The sequence below is a fragment of the Molossus molossus genome, unplaced genomic scaffold (genome assembly GCF_014108415.1).
Source record: "Molossus molossus isolate mMolMol1 unplaced genomic scaffold, mMolMol1.p scaffold_m16_p_19, whole genome shotgun sequence".
Lineage (NCBI taxonomy): Eukaryota > Metazoa > Chordata > Mammalia > Chiroptera > Molossidae > Molossus > Molossus molossus.
The window spans coordinates 27,632,631-27,647,131 of record NW_023425354.1 but is presented as its reverse complement, the minus strand read 5'-3'; the positions used below and the strand labels follow the sequence as shown (position 1 = coordinate 27,647,131).

The 14,501-nt window shown below is 51.3% G+C and overlaps 1 protein-coding gene across 1 annotated transcript; it reads left to right on the top strand.

Moving 5' to 3' along the window:
- The first annotated feature begins 4,206 nt into the window (after window positions 1–4,206).
- Window positions 4,207–13,712, top strand: CDK5RAP3 (CDK5 regulatory subunit associated protein 3). Its single transcript, XM_036268362.1, has 14 exons — window positions 4,207–4,317; window positions 4,541–4,586; window positions 6,360–6,491; window positions 6,792–6,892; window positions 7,241–7,289; window positions 8,195–8,373; window positions 8,589–8,725; window positions 8,948–9,092; window positions 9,471–9,581; window positions 10,197–10,275; window positions 10,849–10,937; window positions 12,558–12,763; window positions 13,104–13,275; window positions 13,370–13,712. The coding sequence occupies exons 1-14, from the start codon at window positions 4,312–4,314 to the stop codon at window positions 13,433–13,435; spliced, it is 1,518 nt and encodes a 505-aa protein (XP_036124255.1). The 5' UTR covers window positions 4,207–4,311; the 3' UTR covers window positions 13,436–13,712.
- Window positions 13,713–14,501: the final 789 nt, after the last annotated feature.

Below are 14,501 nucleotides of genomic sequence, written 5' to 3'. Positions count from 1 at the left end.
CTCCCCCCAGATCAAATGATGCTGGTCCCCACTTATGACTAACTGCCTCCGTGCTCATGCTCCACCTTCTCGTATTCCTTCCTTTATTTTATTTTATTTTTTTACAGAGGGAGCAAAGTTTATTTATTTATTTATTTTTATCCTCACCCGAGGACATTTTTCCATTTTTTGTTCAGATAGAGTGGGAGGGAGAGAGAGAGAAACATCGACGTGAAAGGGACACATCGAGTGGCTGCCACCCGCACGACCCAACCAGGGCCGGGGACAAACTGCAACTGAGGTACGTGCCCTTAGCGGGAACCGAACCCGAGACTCTCTGGACCGTAGGTCGACGTTCTAACCGCTGAGCCAAACCAGCCAGGGCTCGTATTCCTTCCTTTAAATGCATCCACTGAGCACCTCACATTCAATGTCAGGCCAGGTGCTGGGGTTACTGTGCTCCCTGCCCACAAGGTGCTCACAGACTGGTTGAGGAGACAGACTGAAGAACACCACACAGAGATCATACTGCAAGCAGCGAGAGGCCCAGCTGAAGCTGCTGAGTTTCCAGGGCTTCCAGCCCAGCAGGCAGACCACACACACACACACACACACACACACACACACACACACACAGAGTCAGTGTGGCTGTGAGCAAACACACAGAGACAAGGGCCAAAAAGTCATAAACACAAGGCAGATTAAAAAATGGATTACTTGAATGTCAAGGGTAAACCTTCTTTTTATGGATATGACAGGAAGATAAGTAAAGGTGTTTATGCCCAGGATAGGGCGTGGTAAGAAAGAACTTTGGAAAGGGGCAGGGACTGCAGCGTGGGGGTTCTGACTGGCACAACAACTGGGGAGAAAGTGGGAGGCAGGCCGCAGAGGAGGAGGATGAGCCCTGGTGCTGAGCTGTGAGAGGTGGCGGGCAGGGCCACAGGAGAAGCTACATGCTAGAGAACAAGAATGCAGGCTGGGGAGCCAGACGGGCCTGGAGTTGAATCCCAGCCCCACCAGCTATATGACCTTGGAAAGTTACTATCTAAGCTTTGGCTCCCTTACCTTTAAAATCTGGCCAATAATAGTACCCACATTACAAGGTTGTTGGATCAAATTAGATAAGACTTGAAAAACATTTAGATCTACACTGGCCTAGGGCACATGGTTATCATCTAATAAGCAAACTGACGACAACAACAACAAAGGCTGGAAGGCGGCCCCGTACATAGCACCCTGAGGGTGTGTGCTCTCCTGTCCACCGCTAGCACAGGCTTACTGTGTCCTCCCCACCGCCCTACCTGTGCTCCTTTCCCCCAGACAGTGTCCCACCTGCTAAACCAACAGAGAAGTGAGAGGTTCACAGTCAGAAGCATCCCACTCCTCTCTGCCACTTTCCAGGTGCTGGGAGCCCTGAGGACCTTGATGTCCTGGCTGCCAGACCACTTATGTGCTCATCTGCCCATAAGTCCTGAGGTTTTCTATGGCCTTGGGAAAGAACAGACTGTGCAGAATGCTGTCCAAAGCCCACACTCCTGTGCTCCCCGGGGCAGCCACCCTCAGGTCAGCAGCTAGGTGGACTGTCTTCAAACATCCTTCTGTTCCACATGAGTCACCTGGGGAGCTGAGGGTGGGGTGAAGTGCCAGTGGTCTGTATCTCTACCAAGTCACCAGGGCTGGGCCTTCCAGACTCACCCCACTCTGCTCTGCCCCACCTGCTGATTCTAGGAGGAGAGATGCACCTTGAGGGTAGGGCAAGGCCCTGCTTCCTGGGATGTCCCTGGGAGCCAGGAACACATAGTTGGAGCTCAGTAAATGTTTGTTTAATTATGAGGGAGCCCCAGCAATTCCTAGAGCCTGAGTCAGGACTCAGATGGGAGCCAAATTCCCATAACAGAGCCCTGAAGAGGCCCTTAGTTCTGCCCTATGAGTCATTTTCAGGGAAGTCTTTCAACTCATATAACAATGATTAACGTTACACACACACACACACACACACACACACAGAGTTTACATAGCATGAGAAACTATATTATAGCAGTTGTAAACTGTAAAGAGTTATATACATCTAGTATGTCTATTTATTTAAGCATATAAACAGAAATACCGTGAGATAGTCAAGATAGGTGTTGAGGAAACTGGCTGGCAGAGACGTTATGGAAATGGTCCAAGATCTCACTGGGCAGGAATCTAGACCTTCTCACTGTTATGACACCACACAATTTAATAAAAAATGTACTGAGCCCCCGTGCTGGGATGGGATGGAGGTGGGGGTCATTCAGAAAGAACCAGGCAGAGCCTCCTGGAGAAGCTAACAACCTGGAAGGAGAGGGGTACAAAATGACACACCCAGCCCTGTGAGATGCCAGGGATCAGTCCTCTGCCCACCTTCCCTCCTCACTCTACCCACCACTTGCTGAATCTCATACCCTCTCTCAGCTTCTGCCACCACCAGGGCCACAGAACAGTCAGCCCATGGCTGTATCCCCAGACCCATGGCTCCTCTGAACTCTAGAGCTATAGACCCCAGTGCCTCTTGCACACTTCTCACAAGGGGTCTTCCAGCACCACCAACCCCACAGTTCAAAGCTTAGACACCCTCTTCCCCAACACCTGCTCGGCATCCTGCATCCCTGTCTCAGGTGATGGCTCCTCCATCCAACCATTTAAGTGTCATCCTTGCAGTGCCCCAGCCCCCGCAACACACAGCCAATTGCCAAGTCCTGCTTATTTCCTCCAAAACAGTCTCAAATCCAGCTCTTCCATTCCTCCTCATGCCTCTCTCCCACTGAACTTCTAAATAATAATCTCCTGACAGTCTTATCTCCCTTACCACCATCCTTATGTCCCATGAGTCCATCCTCCTTGCAGCTAATCTATACAGGTCCCTCCCTCCCTGCCTCAAACCCTTAAAACACTTCAATGTTCATCTCTGCAGGGGTGAAGTCCACGTTCTTAAATGAGACTCCTTATGCTATGACCCTTCAAACTTTACAGTCTCTTCTCTGGCCAATCCATGCCTTTTACTGCGCAGAGGCTGGCCTGCCTGCAGGGCCTGCTTCGTTAGTGTGAAACCTATTCACTGCCCTCTTTTTTCTTTTAATCATCACCTGAGGATATTCTATTGTATCTTCAGATAGAGCAGGAGGGAGGGGAAGGGAGAGAAACATCGATGTGAGAGGGACACATTGACTAGTTGCCTCCCGCACGACCCTGACCAGGGCAGGGGATGAACTGCAACTGGGGTACATGCCCCTGACCGGAATCGAGCCCGTGACTCTTTCGTCCATGGGCTGATGCTCTAACTGCTGAGCCGGACCGGCCAGGGCTTCAGTGCCCTCTTGAACCTTTTTATATTTTTTAGCAAGGGCCCTGCATTTTCTTTTTTTAAATTATTTCTTTTAATTGATTTTTAAAGACAAAGGAACAGTGAGAGAGAAACATCGATATGGGAGTGGAACATCCATCTGCTGCCTCCTATGCGTCCCTACCAGGGATGGAGCCGTGCCCAGACTCGAACCAGCAACCTTCCCATGCAGGGGAGGGTGCCCAACCAACTGAGCCACAGTAGCCAGGGTGAGGGCCCTTCATTTTCATTTTGCACTGGCCCCAACCAATTATGTTGCTAGTTCTGCTGCTTGTTGTTCCCTGTACACACTTCTTGCAGTTTGTGGCCTCCAAAACTTTGTCTCCTCCACCAGAAACACCCTTCCACACATCACCCCTCTTTCTGTAGCTCTTCCTTTAAGATTCAATATACACGTTATGTTTGTGATGCTCCCTTGACCCTCTGTCCTCTCCTTCCCTGCCCTAATTAACACGTAGCAGGTGCTCAACACATATCTATTAGATAAACTGAATGGGAAGGCAAAGTGTGGCAAGTGCCACAAGAAACCTACAAACTACAAGAAAGGGTAAAACGACACAAGGCCTCCAGTTCAACACCGTCGGTGCTAGGACCCTGCCTGCAGACGCGTTAATCTGTGCTCAGAGAGCTCCGTGCGGCTGTGACCAGCTCTCGTGCGCCGCCTGCCGCGATCGCGCCGCCACTGCAGCGCTTTCTTGGCGTTCCCGGCCTTGAGCCCGCCTCGCACCTCCCATTGGCTGTTTTTTGTTCTCCCGCCCCTCCTGGGTTCAGCCATTCGGAGCCTCGGGGTGGGTGGGGCTTGCTGCCAGGGGTGGAGCGAGCGCTCCGATTGGCTCTGAGGAAAGCGGCGACGTGGCCGGAGGAGGCCGGTTTGGGCCTAAACTGAAGCTTCGCCCCACCGGCGCGGGATTGGTGGTAGGCGGGGCGTGCCTGGGTCGTCGGCCGGAAGCAGAAGTGGAGGCAAAATGCAGGTGGGGGAACAGGAGCTGAGGAAATGGAGGGGCTATCCGGGGACCCCTGGATTGGGTTCAGTTCACCCGTCCCTGACTTGCTTCCTCGCCCTCCCTCCCGGGAGGGAGCAGCCCTCCCGGCACCTCGTTCTGGCTCCGCATGGTGGCTGTGCCGGTGAAATAAGCGCGCGAGCGGCACGCCCCTCTCCACGCTCATGCTCCCGTTTGCTGTGTTTCCCGCCAGGACCATCAGCACGTGCCCATCGACATCCAGACCAGCAAGCTGCTCGGTAGGACGGGGTGTCCCCACGCAGCCAGCTTTCAGGGGAGTCCCGGCCTTTGCCCCCTGACGCCGACAGCTGGGAGCCCTGACGCCCCAAGGCCCTGTGAAATCGCTGACCTCTCGCTCTGTTCTTTGCCCCCATCTGTGGCCTGACCTGCCTCGCTAACCGGGGCGGGAAGGAACCATACACAGTCTGTGCTTGAGCTGCGTTTTCCACTTTAACCTTTATAATGTGTGTTGTCAACTCATTCAGCCGCAGAGATGGTAATGGCTTACTGTAAAGACAGTCATCACCAAGTGGCAGATCTGAAATTGGAACTTATGGCAGGCACCCATCGTCTATGCTTTTTGTATTAAGTCGGAAAAAAACTCCCTCTTTTCTTTTTAAAAGTTTCCATCTTTCCTTGACTTCAGGAAGGACAGGGACATAGACCCAATTGGAAATAAAGACCTGTTAGTGGTCAGGCCATCTGCCCCATGTCTGTACCTGAAATACATGCCTCCTCCCCAGTTCGGGGCCAAATGAAGGACCGCGACCTCTTCATTCAGGCCCCTCCAGGGCAAGTGCACAGCTCCTGGGTTTAAAATGGTCATTGGATTTATTGATTTGATGCCAGTTTTGTTATCTGTTTGACTGCCTCATCCCTTTGCTGCTAGTTCTGTGAAAAATTTAAAGGAATACAGCAGAGGGAGTATAGTGATAACTTATGTGGGGCCCCAGTGTTTGACCAGTTGACAGATTTTTAACCAAGGCAGGTTCTGAATTTACCACTGGGCCATTTAATCAGTCCTGCGCAGTGGCCACTTAGAGTTTCTTTAGCTTCACTTCAGATTTGTCCCAGGTCTTTAGCATATATGCACCCTTGGTGTATGAAGTTATCATTGGTCATGAAAAAGATCAATAAAACAACCATTCATTGAGGGCTTGTTCTATAGCAGGTGTGTTTTAGGCAGTTGACGTAAAAATGACAATCACTAAGATTTACCGAGTCCTTGCCATGTGCCAGGCACAGTGTTCAATGTTTACCTACGTTTTCCCCTATACTCTGTATCTTAATTCCCCCATTTTACATGTGGGGAAACTGAGGCACAGAAGTTGAAAGACTTGCCTAAGAAAGTTGATAATTAGAAGCCAGGACCATCTGACCCACAAAGCCTAGCTCTTAGCTCTCTCCTACTGACGAAACATGCATGACTCTCAGCCACCCATCCCCTCTACTAAAATCATAAATCTAGGCCCAGATTCCAGGAGGTCAGTCACGTTGGTATTCACGTGTCCAGGGAGGTAATTCACTGTTAAGACTAGACCAGCGTTATCTAGTCTTTAGAGCGCTGTAGGTATTAGGGGCTTTGCAGTTGTTCATTCATCCAGTACTTGGCATAACCGTTTTGTATTTTCTATTGTCATGGTTAATCCCAGCCCTGAGGAAGTGGAAGTTGAACATCATCCTCTGTCAGGAAAGTTATAATTACCCCTGGAAGCAAAAATATTATGGAGAATTTAGAGTGGTCAAAAGTGGCACTTTGATGTCAAGACCAATTTAAAGTTTTTCTTTATCCCTGTGTGGAGGCAATTGCTCTAGGAAGTCAGGTTGCCAAAGTCTGTTTAGCCTCAAGCATCCCTTTGGGCCTGTCTTCATTTCCATCTTCCCATGACCCCCATACCTTAATCAGTATGAATACAACTCTTAGCCACTGTCTTCGCATATTTCACTTGAATTAGTGACAGAATTTTGACTGTATGAATGGGAACGTTGTGATTCGGATGTTTCCCACATAGACTGGCTGGTGGACAGAAGGCACTGCAACCTGAAATGGCAGAGTCTGGTGTTGACAATCCGAGAGAAGATCAATGCTGCCATCCAGGATATGCCAGAAAGCGAAGAGATTGCCCAGCTGCTCTCTGGATCCTGTGAGTGCTTTGGGGCTACAGTACTGGAGCCCTTGCTTTTCCTGGAGCAGCAGTATATAGCAGCTGAGCTGCTCCTCTGTTGTTCAGCCACAGGGCTGATCCCTAGAGAAAGAGATTTTATTTGGGATATAGATGCTGGTTTCTTCCAACACAAACTGATGAAGGGGAGAGCTGTGCATGATGGGAGAACTGTGCTTGCTAAAATTACTGGCATAAAAATGAGTCAGCTGTGTGCATTGGCCAGAGTAGATGGGGAAGATGCTGGAATTCTCAAAGCCTTTGTTCTTCCTTGCTTTCCAGACATTCACTACTTCCACTGCCTAAGAATCGTGGACCTTCTCAAAGGAACCGAAGCTTCCACAAAAAATATTTTTGGCCGGTACTCTTCACAGCGAATGAAGGTAAGTGTGGGCGAGGGTGGTAGTGGAATCAGAGCCCCTCTGGTCTCAGAGGATCCGGTGGAGATGCCTATATGGCATGTTTTCTGAACTTTTCTCTGTCCTCATAGTTAATGCCAAAAGTAGCTCTTACCCCAGGGTTTACATTTCAGACCAGCTCCTTTGGGGACTGCTCTTTGGTGCCACACTCTTAAAATAAAGTGGGGGGTCCAGCAGCGTTATAAAGGAGGACGAGGAGTTTGTGTTTGGTGTGAAGCAAAGACTGGGAGAGCTTGCCCTGTTCCTGGATTGAGCTGGGATGTGACTGCCGAGTGCTGTTCTGGCTCACTTCCTGTTTCTGTTCTTCCTCAGGATTGGCAGGAGGTTGTAGCACTGTATGAGAAGGACAACAGCTACTTAGGTAAGGCGGCCCAGCCTGGGCATCCTGGTGTCCAGGGGCCCACTGGGGAAGCCCACTCCCACAGTTCTGAGACACTAAGCTTCTAGGAGGTGCAGACTAGGTGGGGGAAGACATTGGGCTGTAGATATTTGCAAGGTGGAAAAATTCCACAGTGTGTTGGGAGAAGAAGGAGGACTAGACAGGTAGCAGGTAATTGCCGGGCCTGACCCAGCAGATGTGTGTGCACTCTCTACCGCTGAAGTCTTGATAAGGTGGAGCCCCATCCGCTCTGCACCCCCATTCTTTTTTTTTTAAATCCTCACCCAAGGATATTTTTACATTTATCTTCAGACAGAGTGGGAGGGAGAGAGAGACAGAGACACATCAACTGGTTGTCACCCGCACGACCCCAATTGGGGCCAGGGATGAACTGCACCCAGGGCACGTGCCCTTGGCTTGAGTTGAACCCGGGACTCTTTGGTCTGCAGGCCGACGCTCTCACCGCTGAGCCAAACCGGCCAGGGCTCTGCACCCCATTCTGTACGAGGCAGAAGAGGTGTGGATCATCCTTGGGGCCATATTCGGTTCCTGAGGGAGTGACTGAAGGGCTGATTGTAGTTTGGGTGTGTTTTCTAACAGTATAAATAATAATAATAGCTACTATTTACCAAGCACCTACTAAATACAAGGAATTATGCTTGGTTTTTATATGGATTTCCTTTTCTAATCCTCACGGCAAATATTGTCCCTATGATACAGATGAGAATTGGATTAGAGGTTAAATTACTGTGTTAGTTTCCACTGCTAGGAAGGGGAGGAGCTGGACGGGCTCTTCCCCTCCAGGCCAGGGTGTGTGTGTGTGCATGTCCTGGGGCATGTTTGCCTTATGGCTTGGGTGTCAGGTGAATTTCCTGGGCCCCTCTCAGTGGAACTCTCTAGCCTCCTTGTTCGGAACGTCACCTATGAGATCCCCTCACTGAAGAAGCAGATTGCCAAGTGCCAGCAGCTGCAGCAAGAATATAGCCGCAAGGAGGAGGAGGGCCAGGCGGGGGCTGCCGAGATGCGGGAGCAGTTCTACCACTCGTGCAAGCAGTATGGCATCACGGTGAGCGAGGTTCTCCTTGAAGTGGGAGGGCACCTGAGGCCACTGTCTGTCTTCTGGGCCCAACACCTTTGCAGCTGGGAAAGGCTTCCTCTCAGTCTGCGGGTCCCCCTTTTAGCTAGTTTCTCTCCTGTCTCCAGTCTTGACAGGTTTTCTTTAGTCTGTTGGACTCCGCTTCCCATCACTCTGTCTTAGCCCACTTCTTCGATCCTCTGTAGGGAGACAACGTCCGAAGAGAGCTGCTGGCCCTGGTGAAGGAGCTACCGAGTCAGCTGGCCGAGATTGGGGCGGGGGCTCAGTCCCTGGGGGAAGCCATTGACCTGTACCAGGCCTGTGTGGGCTTTGTGTGTGAAAGGTAAAGGGGACCTTGGCTTCTCTCTGGCAGGGGGAACAGTTGGCCTATTTTCCCTGGCTGTTCTCTCTTCTCCGCTTGTGTTTTTCCCATGTGACACTTGAGTTTTACTTTATGCACTTGACCCCTGGGAGCTTTGCCCATCTGACCTTATGGCTCAGGCCAAAGCCCACTGTTGTCTTCATGAGTGGGCAGCAGGAGGCTCAGTTCTGTACTCCGTTGCAGCCCGGAAGAGCAGGTGTTGCCAATGCTGCAGTTTGTGCAGAAGCGGGGCAACGCCACGATGTATGAGTGGAGGACAGGGACAGAGCCCTCCGTGGTGGAGCGGCCACACCTCGAGGAGCCTCCTGAGCAGGTGGAAGAAGACGCGGTAAGGCAGGCTGAAGGAGAACTGCCCCCCCAGCACACACACAGCCCAACCCTTCACAACCGGAATTCAGAGTCCAGAGGAAGAAAGGGGGATTTCTGTGAGAGAGTCTAGAGGTGGGAGGGCCCAGAGGCCCTACTTCCTTATTTTTCTGGCCTTCTTGAGATCAGAGTATAGACGAGTGATGCGGTCAGCGAGCTGGTTGGCTTTGGACTAGGAACCCTCCAGTCCCACGAGCTCTCCGAATGGGCTTTCCGAATGGGGAGCTTGGAGGTCACTGCGTTTAAACAATGTGCTAGTACTTCCTACAGAAGTGGCCAAGGCCTGTGACCCCTTTTTATCACCCACATCTGCAGAGTAACACTTATTTTCTCCTTCTAGATTGACTGGGGCGACTTTGGGGTGGAGGTGGCTTCTGAAGGCACTGACTCCGACATCCCTGCCCAGGCTGCTGGAATTGACTGGGGCATCTCCCTGGAACCGGATTCAAAGGTTAGGAAGCCCTCTTGGTCCATCTCAGGACTTTCTATGATTACTGCTTCAGAGAGAAGAAAAGTATTGTCTGTGCCTTTTTTCTCTTTATTGATTTTTAGAGAGAGAGAAACATCAGTGAGAGAGAACATTGATTGGCCACCTCCTACATGCCCCCCACTGGGGATCGGGCCCACAACCTGGGAATGTGCCCTGACCAGGAATTGAACCAGTAACCTCTTGGTGCATGGGTCGATGCTCAACCACTGAACCACACTGCCTGGGCTTGTCTGTGTCTTTAAAGGCATCGCTTGAAGTTCATAGCTCTCAGACCAGGTGTAATCCATGGGGAGACAGAGTTTCCCAAGTGACATATCAGAGTCTTGACCTCTTTTCTCCTGGTATTTGGGGCAAGGTTTTGGGGATGTCGTCAGGTGTTAACTCTACAAAGCAGGGGTGAGGGTGGCAACATACATGGCCATACACTGCCATTTTGCTATCTACCTCAGGGCTGCATGTCCTTCATATAGTTGAAATGTACAGTCGTTGAACTTATCGAGGTGTTTGGTTTATTCTGGCTTCTTTTGCTGGGTAAACTTCTGCCAACATTCCTGGGGTTCTTTGCTCTCCACCCAGGAAGCTGGGAGCGATGGGATAGACTGGGGAGACGATGCTGCTGCTTTGCAGATCACAGTGCTGGAAGCTGGAACCCAGGGTAAGTTCCCTGCCTAAAGGCCCCCGTGTCTCTAGAAATGAAAGAAAAAAATGCATTGCTCAGGTTGGGCGTCTCACACATTTAACTGTTTTCTGAAAATCTTGATAAGGGTGTGAGTGTAGGGGGACAGAGAGTCCTTAAAATTGAGTCTAGAAGCTCTCAACATTTTGGAAACTAATGTGGGTCAGCCGCTCTGGTGAGGGGGTTCTAGGAGTGCTGATAGGCTCTGAAGTCTGAACTGACCCCCTTCTCACCAGCTGAGAGGCTGTAGCAGTGATCTGAGCCACTAGAGGGCAGTGCAGGATGAAACTTCACCTGCTGCCAACCAGAGCAGTGGGCTGGCCCTTCTGCTCAGAACCCAGATCTGTGGTCCTCAGGCTGGAGCGTGGCAGTAGTGCCTGATTACGACTGAGACATGGAAATGGGTAAACTTCCGCCTTTGGGTTGGAACAGGAAGTGACTTTAGTTCAGGGAGTCCATGTCCATATTAACCCACTAGGGCATCTCAACCTTGGGGGGGGGGGGCTCCTGTCCTCAGCTCCTTCGTCATTTCTCTGTCTCTCTTCCTGGCAGCTCCAGAAGGTGTTGCTAGGGGCTCAGATGCCCTGACACTTCTTGAATATCCTGAGACCCGGAATCAGTTCATTGACGAGCTCATGGAGGTACCTGTATCCTCTGGCAGAGGTGGGGGGCCTGGCACCAGCATGGGTGGCATTGCTCCAAACACTTGACCTGACCCTTCTGTTTCTATGAAGGACACCAAAGAGCTCTTTGTTGTGGGTCAGAGACATCACATACTAGGATACCCCCATTCATTCAGCCGTATTTATCATGCACTTTCTAAGCCCCTGGCACTGCCTCAGGCGCCAGAGATTGAGCAGGGATAAGACAGTGGGAGTCCTTCTTGATCTCCTGGAGCTTATGTTCTAGTGGAGAAAGCAGACAAGAAACAAGATAAATAAAGTAGCCCTGGCTGGTTTGACTTAGCAGTTATAGCATTGACCTGTGGACCATAGAGTCACAGGTTCGATTCCTGGTCAAGGGCACATACCTAGGTTGCAGGTTCGACCCAGCCCCTGTCAGGGTCGTGTGGGAGGCAACCAGTCAACATGTCTCTCTCACATTGATGTTTCTCTCTCTCTCTCCCCCTCCCTCCCTTCCACTCTGTCTAAAAATTGGTGGGAAAATATCCTTGAGTGAGGATTAAAAAGATAAAGTAAAATATGCAGTATGTTAGGTGTTAACATGGAAGAAAAGAAGGCCGGAGGGAGATGGAGATTCTTGGGCTGCCAGGCTTTATGTCCGGTGATCAGGGAAGGCCTCCTTGCGAAGGTGACCAGTAAGTCAAGACCTGCAGGGGTGCAGAGAGAGCCATGCCGAAGTCTGGCCGAAAAGCTTTCCAGGCAGAGGGAATAGTTATAAAGGCCCTGAGATGGGAGTGTGCCCTGCACATCTGCTGCACAAGGAGACTGAGCTGGGAGCTTTGATTCCTTTGAGGGGGAAGCAAAGGAGATCAGAGAGGCCAAGAGGGTGAACTTCGGCTTTTACTCTGAGTGGCGGAGAAGCTGTTAGAGGTTTTGAACAGTTTTGGAGCCACACGATCTCATTTGTGTTTCAGTGCTGTCCATCCCTGTGGCTGAGGTAGAGCCGCCCAGAGTAAAGAGCCAGTGTTCTTGGATCTTTGTGGGACTGGGTAGCTGGGGGCCTGCCCTTGTTAATCTCCCTTCTTAGTGGTGTGCTGGTTGGGGAGGGCTTCGTGAAAATTCTGTCCTCCCCAGTTCTATCCTCTTTCTGTCCAAAGAGGTCCTTCCTGGACTCCAGGGGAGAAGAGAGTCAAAGAGATCAAGTTTCCGTGGTTGAATAAGGGACGAGCTATGTGGCTGGTTCTCAGATTCTTTCTCGCCCTTTCTTATTATAGGGCTTCTCAAACATGGATTCCTCTGCCCTGAGTCTCATTCTTCCCATGGAGAGAAAAGACCTTCAGTGGGGCTGAGAGAACCTTTGAATCTCTGCATTCTTAGTTGTCTGACCCACAGGCTAGGAGGAAGTAGGGTGTCCAGGGCTAGGTAGGGCCTGAGATAAAAACAGGTGAACAAAGGGACAGCAGAGGCTGCTGCAAGTTCTCACGTAGTTGCTGAGTTGTTAGCAATAAAAGTTCAGAGGAAAGAACCCCTCCTTACCCACAGTCCAACCCTTACATCTTATTCTTCATTCTGAGTAGTCTGAGGGCTTAGCCTCAGAGTTCTCCTCTTGGTTTGAACCAAATCCTCTTCGGTCCTCAGCTCGAGATCTTCTTGTCCCAGAGAGCAGTGGAGATGAGTGAGGAGGCAGACATCCTGTCTGTGAGCCAGTTCCAGTTGGCTCCAGCCATCCTGCAGGGCCAGACCAAAGAGAAGATGGTTACCATGGTGTCGGTGCTACAGGATCTGATTGGCCGGCTCACCAATCTTCGAATGCAACACCTTTTTATGATCCTGGCCTCACCAAGGTCTGGCTTTCCCCTTGACATTGGGCTGTTTAGGGATCTGGGCAGGGATCTCCCATCTTGAGCAGCCCTGACCCCTTAGACCTCATTCCTGCCTTTCATAACTGCACCATCCCAACTGGGGACACAGATTCTCTGTGGGGCAAAGGGTGGTTTGATGTATGCAGGCAGAACCAGCTTCCCGGGAGGACAGGGGACCCAGGAATGGTATTCCTTATAAAATAAGGCGGAAGAAAGGGGCCAGTTAGGGCTTTGGTTTCCTGAGCCACCCCTTGCCCAGCAGCTGAATGGGAATGCTCAGGTTGCACAGCCACACCAAGCACTGACCTGAGTGCCCCGCTAGGTATGTGGACAGAGTGACTGAGTTCCTCCAGCAGAAGCTGAAGCAGTCCCAGCTGCTGGCTTTGAAGAAAGAACTGATGGTGCAGAAGCAGCAGGAAGCACTTCAGGAGCAGGCCGTTCTGGAGCCCAAGCTGGACCTGCTGCTAGAGAAGACCAAGGAGCTGCAGAAGCTGGTGAGACAGGAAGGGAAACCTACCCAGGGCCACCCCCTACTTCCGCAGAATGAGACCCTCTGCTTCCTGCCCACTTGGTATCACTGTCTTTCAGATCGAAGCTGACATTTCCAAGAGATACAACGGGCGCCCCGTGAACCTGATGGGAACCTCTCTGTGACACCCTCCACATTCTTCCTGCCCATCTTCTCAGCCTCAGGACAGAGGTGGGACAGCCAGGGCTGATGTTGCGGGTCCTTTCCCGGCAAGAGACCAGACCGACTGGCGGATGGAAAGTCACGTGCTGGAACCTCACCCAGATGGCACCTTGGCACTCACTGTACTCTCTGCAAGAAGCTGTCTCGATTGGCCCTGTGGCTTGTTAGCCTGAAACCACAGCTTCTCCTCCTTCTTAATAATCTATTTGGACTTAATAAAAGAGGAAGAGACTCTGGCTTTATTCCCGGCAGTTACTGCGTCTCTGGGCCTGGGGTTGAGGCTGCGCACCTGTTTGCACGGGGTTCTAGGCCATCATCTGTTCCTGTGGAGGCCCAGGATAGGGACTTTCCCTCTTAGTGACAGGGAGAACCCCGATTAGTATCTACAAATGGCTCGGCAAGGAGCTGGGGGCTAACTGAGTCAGTCGGGCCCCTTTCTCTCAGCCAGGCCCAGCCTGAACCACTCAGGCCAGAAGCCCGAGAGAAGCAGACAAGTGGCAGCCTTGTTGAAGCAGCAAAGCTGTATTTTCCTTTTAATCACAGCTTACCTCCAGGCAGAGGGGAAGTGCGGTTTGGGGAGGAAGGGTCTGATGAACAAGGTGGAGACAAGAGTTGTCACCTCCACTAGCCGCCTGTTCCTTCCTCCCCGTAACTGCCTGGTCTGTGATTGGGTAGAGCCCACCCCAGGACAGCACCCGTCTCCCAAGCCACCTACCCATCTCTGTTTCCCAGGAAGGGTAGGGGTTGGGGATGGCCGGCAATTCGATTTTAATTTCATAGCAGAGCAGTTGATTCATGGCTCTTTGTCGCTGGCGTTGACTCCCGTAATGACTTTCCATCAAAATGAAAAGTGGAGTGACACCACTCATTATTCCTGCTGCTTGTTATCTCAGTTCTGGGGAGGGCCGCCCCCTCCCTGCTGCCTTTCAGCCGTCCTGGACAGTGAGTGATGGCCCCTATTAATCACCGACCCCGCGGACTCCGGCGGACACACGCTATCCAAAGGAGAGAGAGATAAGGCAGCATGAA